At 38.9% G+C, this 17,741-nt stretch overlaps 1 protein-coding gene across 1 annotated transcript; it reads right to left on the bottom strand.

Moving 5' to 3' along the window:
• Positions 1-1,335: 1,335 nt before the first annotated feature.
• LOC139161854 (surfeit locus protein 4-like) lies at positions 1,336-16,682 on the bottom strand. Its single transcript, XM_070741499.1, has 6 exons — positions 16,562-16,682; positions 10,963-11,149; positions 8,702-8,778; positions 6,263-6,306; positions 4,112-4,298; positions 1,336-3,177 (listed from the first exon to the last, which is right to left on the bottom strand). Exons 1-6 carry the CDS (start codon positions 16,610-16,612, stop codon positions 2,911-2,913), a joined length of 813 nt encoding a protein of 270 aa, XP_070597600.1. The 5' UTR covers positions 16,613-16,682; the 3' UTR covers positions 1,336-2,910.
• Positions 16,683-17,741: the final 1,059 nt, after the last annotated feature.

Genomic DNA, 17,741 nt, shown 5'->3' with positions numbered 1-17,741 from the left:
GCTCTAGCACCTAGGTCATTGGAAATGAGTATTCCAAGATCTTTGACTGAGTGAGGGTCTGCTGTTAGTTCAGTTTTACCAAGTATGTATTTAGTATTCAGATTCTTTTTACCAATGTGTAGGACAGAGCATTAGTTGGTAGAGATTTGAAGTTGCCAGTTGTTAGACCATTCAGCTACATGGTCAAGGTCCTTTTGAAGGGTAGAAGTATTGTCAGTGGTATTAAATAGTTTAACATCATCAGCAAAGAGAACAAAATTGCTTGTCATGTTGTCACAGAGATCATTTATAGCAGTGTTTCCCAACCTTGGCAAATATTTGGACTTCAATGCTGGCTGGGGACTTCTGGGAGTTGAAGTCCAAATATCTTCAAGTTGCTAAGGTTGGGAAACACTTTTATAGAATCAGCCTCTTGCCCCCAACAATCTGGGTCCTCATTTTACCCACCTCGGAAGGATGGAAGGCCTGAGTCAACCTTGAGCTGGTGGTGAGAGCTGAACTGCTGAACTACAGCTAGCAGTTAACTGAAATAGTCTGCAGTGCTGCACTCTAACCACTGCTGGCTTTTAACAAATAAGCTTCTATTGAAGGGCTTGTGGGGTATTTGGGGTTTGTTTATAGTGCTTTGGAGTCTTGGCGACTGCCTGAACTAACAGAAAATTGGAAAGAAATAAACATCCCCTCTTCTTCAGAAGGAGCTTGCCGTTGCCTTCTTCCCATGAATAAAAGAAAGTGACTGGCCCAAAGTCACTCAACTGGCCTTGTGCCTAGAACTTAGTTTCCCATATATCTGATCTGGTCACCAAACTGGCTCTCCGATTAGGTTTATGGGGTATTTATTCCAACTCATTCTCAAAATTTCTCTTAATTTAGCATAGGGGGCATCAAGCAACTGGGCTTAGCATTTAAAAAAGAAAAAAAAATTGGGTGTGATAAAATTTATTGAACATTTTAAAAAACTCTTCAGATAAAAGTTAAGCCATCCAGCCTAATTTGATTTCCAACGGGAATTCTTTAAGTAATTGATATTTTATCATTTTTATTCTGAATAGTTTATATGATATTTTGTGATAAAATATCAATTACTTAAAGAATTCCCGTTGGAAATCAAATTAGGCTGGATGGCTTAACTTTTTATCTTCATATATATATATATGAAGGTCTTAGCATATTCGGGTTTCTTCCCGTGTAGGATTTAGAGATTTCTGGCGACTTTCGACAAGGTCCCACTCGTCATCTTCAGGCTGGTGCTTCTGTCCTTGTTCTAGTGCGAACTATATATACATATAGTTACATATATGTTAGATCGGCAAAGGATGCACAAGACACTGTAACTGTAGGTTATTATTTATTAAACACAAGCTGTATCAGTAACTAGAATGGAGCCGAGCTCAAGGGAAGCTGCTTATAAAGTGGCTGCCTTGAAGGCACAGCTTTGGCAGCTCTTCGAATTTGCCGGTTGCACCTTAGCCGATCAGTGACCAGCACGCAAATTTGATAGTACAGCACTCTGTACACAACACCATATATATTATTTATATACTAAAAAGTTTACAAATTATGCATTTAAGATTCTTTTCCTTTTTACAATATTTTAAAAACTAACTTTGGAAGGGAGAGCAAATATTGCTCACTGCTTATCAGTTACGATTCCCAACAGCATTTGTAGAAAACCATTTCAATAACATTTTTTAAACGTACATTTGTTTTTAGATATGCTGTAGTAGGCCAATCCCAGTCCAATTAAAGTTTAGCAGACCTCTTTGTCAATTGAAGTGCAAAATTACAATGAATCTCTTATAGATTTTGTCCAGTGTCTTAGCATGACTAATTGTGCTGTCAGTTAACAAGCCAGAGGAAGCATGCAGAGCATGGTTTCAGAATTACTTTTCAGCCCCTTTGCCACTAATGGCTCCAAGAGGAGAGTGCATTATATTTTGTAGAAGGAAAAAACGTGTTGCCTCTGTGTATATAATTGATACATGTGTATATTAATTGATACATATGGGTATGTGGGAGTATTTAATCATGGATACCCGTATGTGTTTGTTTTCATGTGGCATTTATGTATATGTATGTGCCCCAGGAAGCACAATGGCACATGGTTCACTCTGGGTCACGTGACCAGGAGAGAAGTGGAAAGGGGTTTAGAATGGAGGAACTGGCAGCATTTTGAATCTCTATTCAATTGTCCCTCCCATGAGTGTTTGTGTGGAGAGGGGTCATTTTTTTTCTATGCGCTCCAAGCTGGATCAGGCCTATTTTTGACACTGATCAGCCAATAGTAATTTATTTTATAATATGTGATAATATATATGGAAGAAATGCAGGCATAGTCATGCAATTTTCTATCTGTATTCTGAAAACACAGGAAATTAAAATAACGGATGGTACAGCAGATGTAAAAAGTGCTTCTCTTTGAATTTTTCCATATTTTATTATTCCCACAATTTAAAGCGGCACTGTAGTTATTTCAACAATGTAAAATTTATTCATTTTGTAAATTGCTTCAATTTTTTTAAGTCATTCCAAATTGCTTCAATTTTTAGCTTAAATCCAAAGATAGTAAAAAATCATTTGTGTCACTTTTCATTTTCCCTGTCTGAAGATATATTTGAATAATATGGTGTAATCTTTTTTTAGATGCTTCAAGAAGTTTTGGGATTTTGAAGGTGGAAATTTTAAAAACCACAAGATCAATACATATTCATATATAATTTGATTTTAATTTACATGTCTCAAACAGGGTGGAAAACAAAAACTTTTCTACCCTGATAAGGCAACTGTGAACTATGATAAATCTCAAGAGAGACAAAGATTACACAGGTTGTAAAAGCAGTAGTTTATCTCCTCTCCCTTTTCACTCTCAACTCTCTCCCTCCCTTCTACTAAACCCTAGAGAGTCCATCTTCACCATTTCTTCTTGTGCTCATCCATGGAAACTCCCCCAGGTCCTAATGCCACAATAAGTAGCAGGCCACCAATGACCGACATGGTCTGGAAAAAGTCATACTTGAGGAAATCATGAAGGGGGCTGTAGTTGGGCATGTGCCAGAAGGCATTCTGGATCAGGTTGACAATGAAAAGCCAGATGACCAGAGTAAGAGCAGCAAGCTTGGTCTTGAAGCCAATGGCTACAAAAATGATAAGAGCCATGCCAAAAATATCTTGGAAAATCTGGGAAAGGAAAAGAAAATGCAGGACATTAGCTCCTTACAGCTTCTTGCCTTAATAGCAATTCCCCCCTCCCATCCCAAATATACTAAAGATGCAATTTCAGAATTTTAATTTGCCTGAAACGTACTAAAACAAGACAAAATAAAAATATGAAATAAATTCTGTCACTCCTTATTCTATATTATTTCTATGTGTATAAGTGTGTGTGTGATTTACTATAGTTTTACTTTAAATCTTTAAAACAGCAAAGTGTAATTTAGTGGTTCTAAATCATTCTGAAATTTAGATGCTTTAAAAATACATTTTAGCAAGAGTCGTAAGATAGGGTCAAAATTCAGATGGAGTTTAAGTTCTAAAACAGTGGTCCCCAACCTTTCCATGAGCCATGGTGGCACAGTGGTTAGAATGCAGTATTGCAGTCTAATTCTGCCAACTGCCAGGAGTTCAATCCTGACTGGCTCAAGGTTGATTCAGCCTTCTATCCTTCCGAGGATCCAGATTGTTGGGGGCAATATGCTGACTCTGTAGGCTGCTTAAAGAGGACTATAAAGCACCATAAAGCAGTATATATGCCTAAGTGTTATGGCCATTGCTTTCCAGCTGGGCAGATCGGTGGGGGTGGGGAGATGGTTCTGTGTGAGCAGCTTGTGTAAATGTGTGTGTGTTTCTCTTGGCCCATGTGGGTGATTAAGCAGGAAGCGAAAGGAATCCCAGATGAAGGTTGGGTGAAGATTGGTGGAGGTCGTGGTTGAATTTTGTTCACATGATCACCAGGGAGGCGGAAGCATTGCAAATTTGAGGACTGGTTATAAGTCTTTTCAGTGCCATCATAACTTTGGACAATAGCAAACAAATGATTGCAAACTACGTACTTGTAGAGTGACTATTTGGCAATTCTTTAGACAGAAAATAAACAAAATGACATGCCACTCACAGCGAAAGGACTGAGTTCAAAATGCAGGAGTGTCATGAACATGAGAACAAGGAGTAACCGGCCGCCAAGTTGCATGTACTGCCGTGGTGAGATATCGTCCACAGTAGGAACTCCAGCAAACATAGATTTCCCCTCAGAGCGAGATTCTGCAAGTAACAAAAGCAATCCACCCCCAAGAGCCAAATTCCTATAAACAAGAATGAGGGGAAGGAGGGGGACCCAGTATCATTCTTCAGGCCAGAATAGAAATATCAAATGTCATAATTTGTATCAAAGTAGTACCTGGCACCTAGACTTTCCCTAGTAATCTTTTATTACCGTTTCTCCCAAAATAAGACATCCCCTGATAATAAGCCCAATCAGGCTTTTGAGTGCATGGCAATAAGGCCAAGCGCTTATCTCAGGGTTCTATATATAGAACTGTATATATATCAGTACCTTTCATTTAGCATTCTTGAATTAAATTTGTTTCTATGAGCCCCTGCCTATTGAAAGAATGTCAACACTGAGACATTGCTCAAAGCATATACAACGGAACTTTTTTTACCTTTAACTCTTGAATACATTAAGGAGATTATTGACTATACTTGTGAAGGTTCCCATTCTGCTTTCTGTTATGGTGACTAGTCTTTTATACTGCCTAGGCCAGAAATTATACATTTTGCTTAGTGATATATACTATTTGGGGGGGGGGGGGGACATCAAATCCTTCACAGTAAACAATGTTTTATATATATAAAATAGGATCCTATTTTCTGGGAAAGACAATACTTTCTAACCTTGTTTACTGTGAAGGATTTGATGTGCCCCCCCCCCCTTATATAGCATATATCACGAAGTAAAATGTATAATTTCTGGCCTAGGCGGTATAAAGATAAAGGACTAGTCACCATAACAGCAGAATGGGAACCTTCACAAGTATAGTCAATAATCTCCTTAATGTATTAAAGAGTTAAAGGTAAAAAAAGTTCAGTTGTATATGCTTTGGGTAATGTCTCAGCGTTGACATTCTTTCAATAGGTAGTGACTCATAGAAACAAATTTAATTCAAGAATGCTAAATAAAAGGTACTGAAACAGAATTTAGCTAGGAGCTTCTAGAGGAAATCTTTTGAAGGGCAAAAATCACAAGGCAGCTGGATCAAGTTCCACTGAGTTACTGAGTTATGTATCTTAGCTGTTGCTAAGTAGCTCGGCTGCTGCCGAGCCGGGGTTTTGCAATGGTTAGAGAGCAGCACTGCAGTTCAAATCTCACCACCGGCTCAAGGTTGATTTAGCTTTCCATCCTTCCCAGATGGATAAAATGAGGACCCAGATTGTTGGGGGCAATATATGCTGATTCTGTAAGCTGCTTAGAGGGCTGTAAAAATACTATGAAGTGGTATATAAGTCTAAATGCTAATGCTATCTTGGAGCTAGACTAGTAATGACTAACCTTTTTTGGACTGATTGCCCAAAGCATGTGCGAATGTGCTTGTGTGTGCCCAAATCCCCCTGCATGCACCATGGCCCCTCCCACATGTGCCCCGTGCATGTGTGCGCGCCCCTGCATGCACACATGTGTGCACCCCCAAACATCCCCCACGCATGCCCCCACTCCCCAGGCATATGTGGTAGAGACCCAAAGACCAGCTGGCTGGTGGGAGGCATGTGCGCATGCGTGGTGCAGCTGAACTGGGCCGATGGCTCACTGGGACTAAGTGCCCACAGAGGACGCTGCATGCGTGCCACCTTCTAGCACACGTGCCATAGGTTGGCAATCATGGGACTAGACCAATTTAGCTCTGCCATTCATTTCACAGTCATTTGTTTCTATCACCAGACTGGCAACAAAGCTCTTCTTGGGCATAAATTTAATATATATCACTGATTTTAATATATATGGGATTTTAGTAGTAATTTTTAATTAATTAGATTTGTTGTTGTATAGATTTGTATCTTGTGTGCTGCCCCGAGTCTTCAGAGAAGGGCGGCATACAAATCTAATAAATAAATAAATAAATAAATTAATTTAAACACACAAAATGTTTAATATTAATTAAAATTAGCACCCTTGCTTTGTATGAATATATGGGTGGGGAATCTTTGTCAAAATATCTAACCAGTTCTCCTTAGGAAGATAGAACAGACAGTGCTTTAGGTCTTCACTTACCTCATTAAGAACTTGATGTCCCATAAAATACTGTAGACAATTATCTGAAAAACAAACATATGCTGGAAGATAGTAACTATGTGGACACCAATTACCATTTTGGCTGGATTAGTCATTAAACAATTACCGTAATGCAGGATTTCATGTACAGTATTCACTTTTGGAATAGGAATCATTTTTCCTTAACAAAGTATCACTGTGCCCATTAACTGGACACATTCATACAACTTATCTGTGATTTAGGCTTGGTTCTTTCATCTTCAGCTGAGTTCTCAGTCATCCATGGAATGGCTAATAAATTGGCATCTCCCTATTTTTTTCTAAATGATCAGAAGCACAGCAGCTGAATGAAAAGCAGTTGGGAGAGCTATTCCTTAAATAATTCTGCAGCAATGGGGAGACCACTGAGTGGGAGATTTCCCATTTGTAGCCATCTTAAATGCAGAGAAGTGATAGCTAAGCATGGTTTAATTCCTCCATCTAGATTTAGATAGTAGAACCTGGGTTCCCAAACTGCTGGTGCAACACCACCATTATATTACACTTTTCTTTTTTACAAAGTAAAATTTAAATATATTAATTATTAAAGCATTGAAATACAAAGAGTATGAAAAATCAAATTGAATGCAAAAAAAGCAGAAAAAAAGAAAAAGACACAAAATACTGTTGAAATTAAAAAGCAAAGAAATCATAGTGAGAAAAAGTGGATTGCATCTTCCCTTCTCTTCCTTTTTCACTGCCAACTATAAGACTTTGTTTGGATATTTGTTATTTTATATAAATCAAACACTAGTCACTTTTTAAAATTTCTGTTTAAATCTTAGAAAAAAGGCATTTGACATTTAATTGTGCCTTGTTCTGTAAAGTACAATAGTTACTCTACTTATGAATTTAATTTGTTCTGTGACCAGGTTCTTAAGTAGAAAAGTTTGTAAGAAGAAGCAATTTCCCCCATAGGAATCGATGTAAAAGCAAATAATGTGTGCAATTGGGGGAGCCACAGGGAGGGTAGAGGCCCTGTTTTCTCCCAGGAGATTCCTAGAGAGGCCCCACAGAGGCTTCTCCCCACCTTTTCCGGTTACAGTTTTGGAGAGTTGGGTTTGTGAGTAGAAAATGGTTCTTGAGAAGAGCCAAAAAAGTGTTGAACACCTAGTGCTTATCTAGAAAAGTTCGTAAGTAGAGGCGTTCTTAGGTAGAGGTACCACTGTATCTATAAACATATACTGTGGATATATATTGTATTTTCGGACTATAAGACGCACCAGCGTATAAGACGCACCAGATTTTGGAGAGGTAAGCAAGAAAAAAAAATTGTCCTCTCCAGGAGCACTCTGCAGACCTCCCAAACGCTCTACACTCCCTGCATGCAGAGGGTTTGGGAGGCCTACGAGTTCTTCTGGAGGCTGGGAAAAGGCAAAAGTGCCCCCGTTTTTGTGAAAAGCAGGCCCATTTTTCACCAAAATGAGATGCTGGGTCAGGGCTTCAGGAGGCCAAAAATGCCTGTATTCAGTGTATAAGATGCACCAATATTTCCACCCTCTTTTAGGAGGGAAAAAAGTGCATCTTATACCAAAAAATAGAGTAATGGCAAAGAAGAAGAAAAAAACAAAACCAACAACAACCCAGTAACATCATGGTTTGAGAAATTCAAAAAGGCTACGATAATAATCTAATGATAAGGAGCCTGATGGTGTCCTAAGATAATGGGATTTATTCAATTCTGGCAAATTTTCATAGGACAAAGTGTAATGAACCATAGGAGATAGCAAGCATCATCCTAATGGTACGTGCAGATCAAATATGTGCAAAGTAAGAACAAAATGCTCTGTTCACAAAAGCAGTTGCAGGTGGTATCATCTACAAGACCCTGCTTTTTGCAGCCACTTCTATTGTATAAGAGAGCCCTTCTGTTTTTACCTTACATATGGACCGCATATAAACACTGTACCCCATCCTCTCCTTTGCAATCAATTTTTCATAGCTTAGAAATATTTTTCTTCTTTACTCTTTGAGCAGTGTACTCCTGAGAAGATGACTAGCAAAATTCTTAGTTCTTAGCAGTATACCCTTTTGCACAAGATTTCTGGCATTATTATTTCTCACATAATTAATCTGTGATGAAAGTAGAAACAATCCAGAATAACATAGTAACAATCACAAGAATCATGAAAAAACGTTCTGTACACATTCTCCTCCTAAAACACCCAGAAGCTCTAGAGAAAAAGCATGGTCAATTGATTATTTAATATGTATTAACCAAAGTTAGTTGATAATTTTACAGATAGCTGTAATATTATAGATTTTCACAGTATAGAAGTCTGTATGAGTCCTGTATATATTAAACTCTGATATGATTATGGAACTAAATCCTGTGAATGAATTGCAGCCCACATTCTGGCTGTGGGATTTGCATATTATTCTGTGTAATTTTCAACTTACCTGCATAAAAATAATTGCAAATAGGCCAAAGCATGCATATGGAACAAATTTTCTTGCTAGGACAAGCACACACCCAGCTAAAAGAGAAAAAAGAATGACTTTGGTAAAGAGGAACATAATGTTTCATGAAATCAAAATACAGAAACTCTCTCTTTTATGGTTCTTCCCAATATTTTATTTATTTATTTATTTTTCAAATTTATATGCTGCCCTAGCAGTCTCAGGGCAGCTTACAGCAATAAAATAGTAATGAAGATTAAAATATTCCAATACATAGAATAAAAAACAAGTAAAAAATGAAACCCAGTATAAAAAATATTCAGTCATTCATCATTTATACTATAGGCCAAAGGGGAAACTATCGTTCATGGCCCCAGGCCTGCCAGCATAAGTGTGTTTTCAATGCCTTTCGTAAGGTGAGGAGAGTGGGGGCGGTACGAATCTCTTGGGGGTAGTTGGTTCCAGAGGACCGGGGCCGCAACAGAGAAGGATCTTCCCCGTGGTCCCACCAACTGACATAGCTTGGCCGATGGACCGGAGAAGGCCGACTCTGTGTGACCTAATCGGTTGCTGGGACATGTGACGCAGAAGACAGTTTGGTAGATAATCTGATCCTAAGCCATGTAGGTCTTTATAGGTAATAACCAATGTCTTGAATTGTGTTCGGAGACTGATCGGAAGCCAGTGCAGCTCACAGTGTTCTGGACTAATATGGGGGTGTCTCGGTACACCCATCACGGCTCGCACGGCTGCATGCTGGACTAATTGAAATCTCTGAACTTTTTCAAGGGTAGCCCCAAGTAGAGCACATTGCAGTAATCCAGGCTCAAGATGATGAAGGCGTGAGTGACTGTGAGAAGAGACTCCCTATCCAAATAGGGCCGCAACTGGCACACCAGGTGAACCTGTGCGAAAGTCCCCCTAGCCACAGCTGTGAGATGTTGTTCTAACCTCAGCTGTGGATATAGGAGGACTCCCAAGCTGCAGACCCGCTAACTTTATCTAGCTTTAAATAGCTTTTAATATCTAGCTTTAAAATAGCTGTATTAATATTTTTTGCTTTCAAAAATCTACAAATAATTTATCTTCTCACAATGATTTTGTTTCATATTGACTGAACCATCTACAGGAAGTCCTCAATTGACAACACTTTTGGGATAACTTCCATTGCTAAAGGATGCAATGGTTTATTGATTCGCACTTGATTTTAAAACTTTTTTTTTACTGTGGTTGCTGGGACATTGCAACTATCATAAATATATAAAGGTTGCCAAGCACCCAAATTTTGATCACATGCCCAAGAGGTCTGAGGATCAGCTGTAAGTCACTTTTTTATCAACATCATCATAACTTAGAATGGTTATTAAAAAGAGTCTGATTAAGACTTGAAAGAGGTGCATTGGAGAAGTTGGCCATACTAGAAAAAACATCTTAGAAAGCAAAGGCAAATGCTCCTACAAGAGCACGGATCCAGACCTAATCTGAGTCAAGGAAATTTTGGCCTGTTTTTTGGGGGGGGGGGGTTTGCTAAAATTTCAAAAATAAATGTAGAGTTATCCTTAGTTTATTAACCTTCAAACAAACCCATACTAATTTTTTAAACTTACTCTACTTCCAAGAAACTCAGGGCAATTTAAGTTAACCTTCTGCAATAAGCTTCATGCTGGAGCAATGAAAATCCATTCCAGTTAGGGTGGTTAAGGTAGGATGCATAGTTACAAATGTTCTAGCTAGAACAAACACACACTAAGTTAAAATAGAAAAAAGTACCTTTGCTAACAGTAAAAGAGATGCACCAAGACAATAAAATACAGAGCTAATTTAGAGTGTCTCATTTTTTCTCATGTCCAATATTCTATCCATCACTTTAGTGTTTTTTTAACATTTTAAATGAACTGTGCAGATATTCTATTAGAGTAAAATACTCATTCATTTTAGCAAACTGGTTTTTTTTAATACAGCCTGAAAAGGGGGGTGGGTGTAAATTCATTCCTCTAATTAACTGCTATTCCCAGCCCAATTTTTCCAAGCCTTCTGGTTTCATCCTGTTGTCCCACAAATAGAGACATGAAAATTCACTAGCAGTAAAACAGAACAGTCTAGTTTACATTCAGAGAGATGTTCTTGAAGATAAGCAAAATGTATCCTAAAAAACAATCAAAAACAATGAAAACCTAGCCCCAATTTCTGCATCAGAGTCTATGGAGGATACCACCTCATTGTCAGCGTTCTTCCTAAGGCCACCAAAGAAGAGTTCTTACCCAGCTGTCCACACATATTGATTATCACAAAAAGTGTGGCTAAAAGTACACCGCTTCCCCAAGTTAAGTTGATGTAGTCCCGCTGCTCATTCCATTGGAACCACATCCTGATGCCATCTTCCAAAAATGTGCTGATTAGGCAGAGGTGAGCCACATGAGGTAATACATGCTTTGTTACGCGCAAGAACTGGAAGAATAGGGGAGAGGGGAATAGCATTAGAGAGCTATAAGAAGATAAGTCAATTTTAACAACAAAGTTGGTCAAGTGATCTTTGGATATTTGAATATTAAAAAGCAGTTACACCTGCTTAATTTATATACAGTATACCGGTAGATGCATAAAATACAGCTTTACTCTTGATGCAAAGTCACTTAGTGTTAAGATTAGGAAAAAGTCATAAACCTCAACTTTCAAACTGCTGAGTGAAGCAAACTAAAGCTAAACTACTAACCACTCTGCTGTTATTTTTCCTACTTCACCTGAATAATGCTTTGTTCTTTCTAATATGTGTACTTAAAATGAGATGATGTAACAGAATACAAGTGAATAAAGCAAGATTAAAATTTACTGATGGTCATTTTCACACAGTCAGCAAGATCATAATGATGATATTTCTTTATTAACTTTATAATATACCTGACTACTAGAGATATTGCATGGTTAAAAACTGTTACAAATATTTAGAATAAGAAACCAACACAAAACAAAAAGGAACAAAGATTGTAGATATCAAATTTGGGTGGAAAGAAAAAAAAGCAACAAAAGCCTGAGCTAGGAGCCAGATCTGAAATATCAGTGGGGTGGGGGGTGGGGGGTCATTCAAATCTAGAGTAGGGAGGGGAAATTCATTACAGAGTGCAGGTGCTGCTATAGAGAAAGCACACTCCCAGGTGCCAATAGGTGGCATTGTTTAATTGAAGGAACCCAGAGCATTTCAACCCTGCCAGATTGGTTCAGCCAGGCAGATACTGTGGGAGTCAGACCATTTCTCATCTCTATGGATTTTAATCAGCATGGAGTTTAATGATCACAATGAAAATTGTCAATTAAACACACAATACCCTCTGGCTGATTTTTGCTATTTTTTTCCAGCTCTTTTCATTATTTCCTTCCTACTAAATATGACCACTAACCTACTGACTTTATTTACAGCTAAACGAAATTCCACATGCTGGTTTATAGTATTGAATTAGTATCCCCAAAGTGTATAGATTTGTAGTTGTATATGCAGATTGGGTCAGTATATAGGAGACAAGATGTAATATATAATTGGCTCTTAATTCTGAGTATTATATTGTTCTTAGATCCAGTTGATAGACATGTATATCCAATACAAAAAACATGTAGGTCCTGGAAGCTTGGCCTTTGGAATCAATGGCTGTCTAATTAACAATTAAGATTACTTAAGTCTTGATTTTCTTTTCACTGCTTTCTAAATCCATTGTTTTCAGATAAGCTGCTTCCAATTACTAATTAACACAGTCATTTTTGTTCTATGATCTTAAATGTTCTTCAATAATTATCCATAAGGTGAGTATGAATGTAAAATAGAGTTTTAATAGCACTATAAATATCTTTCTGCATGGTATTTGCCATCTGCTTTGGTGAGGAGAAATCATGAAGGATATTTATACTTTAATGTCTTACTCTAATTAATAAACCATTTGTCCTACTTTAGAAAGTCTTTCTTTTCTCAAAAAATAATATATTTAATCTAGCTCTACTTCTGACTCAAAATAAATTGCTTATTTTGACATTTGTTATCCAGCAAAATCAGACAAAAGAACCAGCATTTACAAATATCTGAATATACAACAATGAATTAAGAAACAATTAGATTTCAAAGAGATTGCTCTACTTGATATTGCTTTATTTAAAAATTTGTTTCTCTAGGAACCAATTCTTTATTTTAAACAGTGATCTGGAGGCTCTGATCAAAGGAATGAATATATTCACTTATCTGTGATTTATCTAAAACCAGTTATGTAACTTGTGGGCTCTTATCCAGAATCCAGAGAGCAACTATTTTTGCTCAATTGTTAGTCAGCAGTACTACCGTAACTATAATTCTGGTAACACACTTATTCATTGATTTGTCTTTTTACCGAGTTTCCAAGATTTTCAGTTGACTATTAACTAAGCTTTATGGTAAGCAAAGGAAAATATCAGTATAATAAACACTGAATTCACATAATAGATACAATGCAGGCATGTGGGTTTCCATTTGAAATCATACAATTCCTGAACTGATACCACTGGATGGATGATAGAAGACAGATAGATAACATAGATAAACGGACAATCTGAATAAGTAGCTTGTTAAGAATCTGATCCTACTTATCCTCTCCCAGTTTTATTCAGATTGCTTCAATATCTGCACTTAATAGCAATATACCAGTAATAGTAGGACAGCAACATTTAGCAAGATACAAAATATGTTCAAAATTTTGATTAAATGATTCGTATTTGAAATTATTTTTAACCCAATTTGGGTGGTAAATGTTATATAGCCTTTATTACTATCTTAAATCTGATTTTCTCTCATATAGAAATGTTTTGAACAAAGTGGACCTCAATATTACTTATGCAAATATTAATGCAAAGACATACGGGTAATACAAATAGAAATACAAATCTCTCTTTCTTTCTTTCTTTCTCTCTTTCTTTCTCTCTTGTACACCACGCTGGCAACAGCACCGGTACATGCTGCGATGGCCATGGTTGTGGGGCTGGCACCTCCATCCCGGCCCTGATAGGTAGATTTCCCCCCCCCCCTATTTTCCTCCCCCAAAACTAAGGTGTGTCTTATACTCCAGTGTGTCTTATACTCTGAAAAATACTGTATATCCTAGTATAGCATTCATATTGTGCATGCTTATTTTTTTCAGAAAGGCCTATATTATATGTTTTAAAATAACATAGGAAACTTATAATTGTTCATATTAAAAATGTGCTGATTGCCAGAAGACTCTAAGGCAGGACATAGCAAGCTTTGAGTACATGCTTCTGTCTTCCACGCTAAGTATACCTCAAAGATTAAGAGAATAACTCTTCCACTATGAAAATACCTTATGTGTATGTCTATAAAGACATTTGTAACGTTATCTGTTAAAAAAAACCTAGAGTAAGGTATATTGACATATCTAATTTAAAGCAGACAGATTTATACAAACATTAGAATCACATTCTTTAGTTGCAGATTCATCTGGAAGAACTGAAACCACCTTACATGGCTCCATAATCATCATCAGTGATGTAAATAAGCATCCCAGTCTATGCTTACATATGCAATTTACCTTCCCATGCCCACTGTAATTAAAGCGGGAAAAGCACAGTGCGTGCTTATACTGAGCACACAGTGTAAATTAGGTTTATGAAATAACCTGCAATTGTGGCATATGGAATTACTTCTGCACAGATGAGTCTACGGTAGTATTGCCTAAATGCAGAAGACATAGATAAATGATTCTGACGCAGCTTGAACACAATATGGTGGTGGCAGCCACTTTGAGACACTTATAACATATACATCTATGCATATGTGCATTTCGAGTCAGTGTTATTCCTGGTGATTGCTTAGACTAGTCCTTGCCATTGGCAAGTTTTTGGAAATGGTTTGCCACTGTCTTTTTCCCAGGGCTGAGAGAGTATGAGCTGCTCAGAGTCTTCAGAGAGGAGCGGCATACAAATCTAATAAATAATAATGATAATGATAATAATAATAATAAAAATAAAAATTATTATTATTATTGTTATTATTACTATGATGATGATGATGACTGGCCTAAGATCACCCAGCAGGCTTTGTGCCCACGGCAGGACTAGAATTCAGTGTCTCCCTGTATTTAGCCTGTTATGGTAGCCACTACACCAAAATAGCTCTCATGCATATCATGAAGGCCATAAAAAAAGGTAAATGTCAGAATAAACAATATACGGATATACAGTACAGTATTGCTTTAACTTAAGATGCTCTATAGTGCTTAAGTGTCACAGAACCAGTTTTCTGAGCACAAGACTGCAACTCTTTGACAGTATCAGTTTCAGCTGTGGATTTCATAACCATTTGAAACAAAAACCTCAAATAAGACATTGAGTGCATGTCTTGCAAAATCTCAGCATCTTTCTCAAAAGATGGCAAATGCACAGGCTAAACCACAAGAGCTGACAAAGAGTCACCATCACAGGTGGCTAGCAGAGCTGGATGAGGTGCAAGCCAGAAAATCTCACCTCTGTTGAGCATTTAGCTTTGGGAAGGCAGCAATTTTTTCCAAGTCCCCTTTGTGCCCTGCACTGCCGTTCTCAGAGAACCAAGACAATGTACTTAACACACTTTGAAATCTCATTTTGGAATAATTTTATTTTTCTTTCAAAGATTTGCAGGTCTACTCTCTCACCTTAGTAATTCACAACAATAAAACCCAATAACTACAAAATCATAAACCATAAAATAAAATAAAATAAACCCAATGCCTCAGTCACCCTTAAGGTGCCCCACAATCAGCTTCATTCTATCACAGAGCTTGGGTAAAATCATGGAGGGAGGGTGATCTATAAGGTAAGGACTACAGAAAAGGCATGCTTCTCAGGTACATGGCTAGATTTGAGGGAAAGGACACACCTGCCTTAGCCATGAAAACCATTCTGGGTGACTTTGGGCCAGTCATCTCAGCCCAACCCACCTTACAAGAAGGTTGTGGAGCAAACAGGAGGAGGAGGAGGAGGAGGAATGTGTGTTTCTCGCTTGGTTACTTGGAAAAATCAATAAAGGGGGGCTGGTATAAATAAAGTAAACTCATCTGTCCCATCCGATCTGGTAGGGAGGGTAATATGCCCTCAAGAGAGTAAATAACGGAGGGTGCTCTGTGGGGCTTTAAAGGTGAGAACCAGCTCTTTAAAAATCACCCGCGAAAGGAAACTGGGACTCGGGAGAGCTCGCGCGCGACAGGGGTCCCTCAAATTTGGGAACCTGAAGACTCGTGGACTTCAACTCCCAGAATTCTCCAGCACAGCATAGCTGGCAGAGGAGTTCTGGGAGTTGAAGTCCACGAGTCTTAAACGTTGCCAAGTTTGAAGTCCTCCCATTTAGGAGGACTCGATCCTGACAGGGTGAGATTTATTTTCAGCCTTTCTGATAAGCAACCCAGACGCTCCACACTTCCGTAAGCCTCGCTGAGAGATTTAACGACCTGTGGGCTCCAGGAGGGCAAGGGAAGGCGGATAATAGGTGTGGGTGGAAAGCTCATCCTTCCTCCCCCCGAAAAAAAAGGGGGGCAGGAGCCCCCAAAAGAAGACACTCTTTTCAATGAGGGATTCGCGCCTCATCTCATTACAGAGGCAGCCTGTTATGTCAGGCTACGCACAGAAAGCAGTCAGGACCGCTTCGCATCCCCGCTGCCGGCAAGCATGGGTACACCGAGGCCTGTCAACTTTCGAGGCGGGCAAAATGCGATGGGGAGGGTCAGCGAAATGGGCGTGATGCGCCACTCCCCCCCTACTCCGAGGAAAAGATGATAGGGCCCCCGTCCCTGGCTCATTCGCGGAAAGAGAGCGTGTCGGGCCAGACCATTCAAACTCGGGGGGGAGGGTTGTTCTCACCTGATCAGCAACATCTTCGGCGACCCCCATTAAATCGCCGTTAGGCGCCATTGTGGGAAAGGCGCGACCCAGGTACCCACGCGGGCTCAAATCACTTTTGAGTCCCTTCGCTGAAGGGCTCTGCGAGAAAGTGGGAGGGGCACCGCGCAACCAATCGCCTCCGGGACCTGCTTGGGCCCGCCCCTCCGGACCACATGGATTGAGCCGCCGTTAGCTCCGAGGTGAGACTGGGTTGGTTGTTGCCCTACAAGATAGAGATAGGAAGTTTTCAGAGTGAGAGTGCCTTGCGTAGACTTCCGAAAAGCTCAGCCCTGTCCGCGGAGTCCTGAGCTAGAATAGAGCGGGATTCCCACCTTCAACCCTAACCTGATTTTCAAATCAGTACGAAGTTCGAAGGAATTTTTTCTCACAGATACGGTAGCAGAGTAACGTTCCTCATATGGAGAGAAATCGTACCCTCGCGCCACTCCGACTCTTCATTTTTTTATCGGTCCCCGTGCCCGTTGTTGTCATGGCAACATTGCAAAAAAAAAAAAGGGCGCTTCGGCATGTTCTAAGAAAAGAAACTGTCTCTCAAGAGCCAGTAGTAAAGCCAAAGTAATGGAAGAGTAGTGCCACGTGTACAGCTCCCATAAAGCGCGGAGGAAATGGCAAACGTTAGCATTTGTAGTGACGTATACTTAACACCTTTGATGATGTATCCTTAGGGTGGAATAGCCTAAGGATGTCTCAACTATCTGCGCGTGTCTCCTACTTGGTGGGAGTAATGCAGTCTATTTGTCTGCATAGTAGTTTTCAGATTCTGAATTGCACAGAATAGCATGAAGGACCCTTAACGTTACAATTAGGCATTGATTGCATCTGTGACATACTACCACCAGTATGCCCAAACTGATAAATTCTCTGTTATGGAAACAAGTCTATTTTCTCTATCTTACTTTAAAAAAAAATGCTACATGACAACCTTGATTGATCATGTTAAGTGATGCAAGTTAACATCTATGAGGCCATCAGTTGATGGCTATAGTAAGGCATGTGGAAGATTATGATTTGGAATGCCAGATGAGTAAATAAGATAGGAAGGAAGATGTATTTTTGAGTCTGAAACAGATTAAAGGAAGGATGTAAAATAGGTGAGTGAAAGCTTGGTGGTCTGATGGAGTGCAATCTCTGCGTTTTA

The sequence above is a fragment of the Erythrolamprus reginae genome, chromosome 2, assembly GCF_031021105.1.
Source record: "Erythrolamprus reginae isolate rEryReg1 chromosome 2, rEryReg1.hap1, whole genome shotgun sequence".
NCBI classification, from domain to species: Eukaryota; Metazoa; Chordata; class Lepidosauria; order Squamata; family Dipsadidae; genus Erythrolamprus; species Erythrolamprus reginae.
This window is presented reverse-complemented; position numbering and strand designations above follow the sequence as displayed.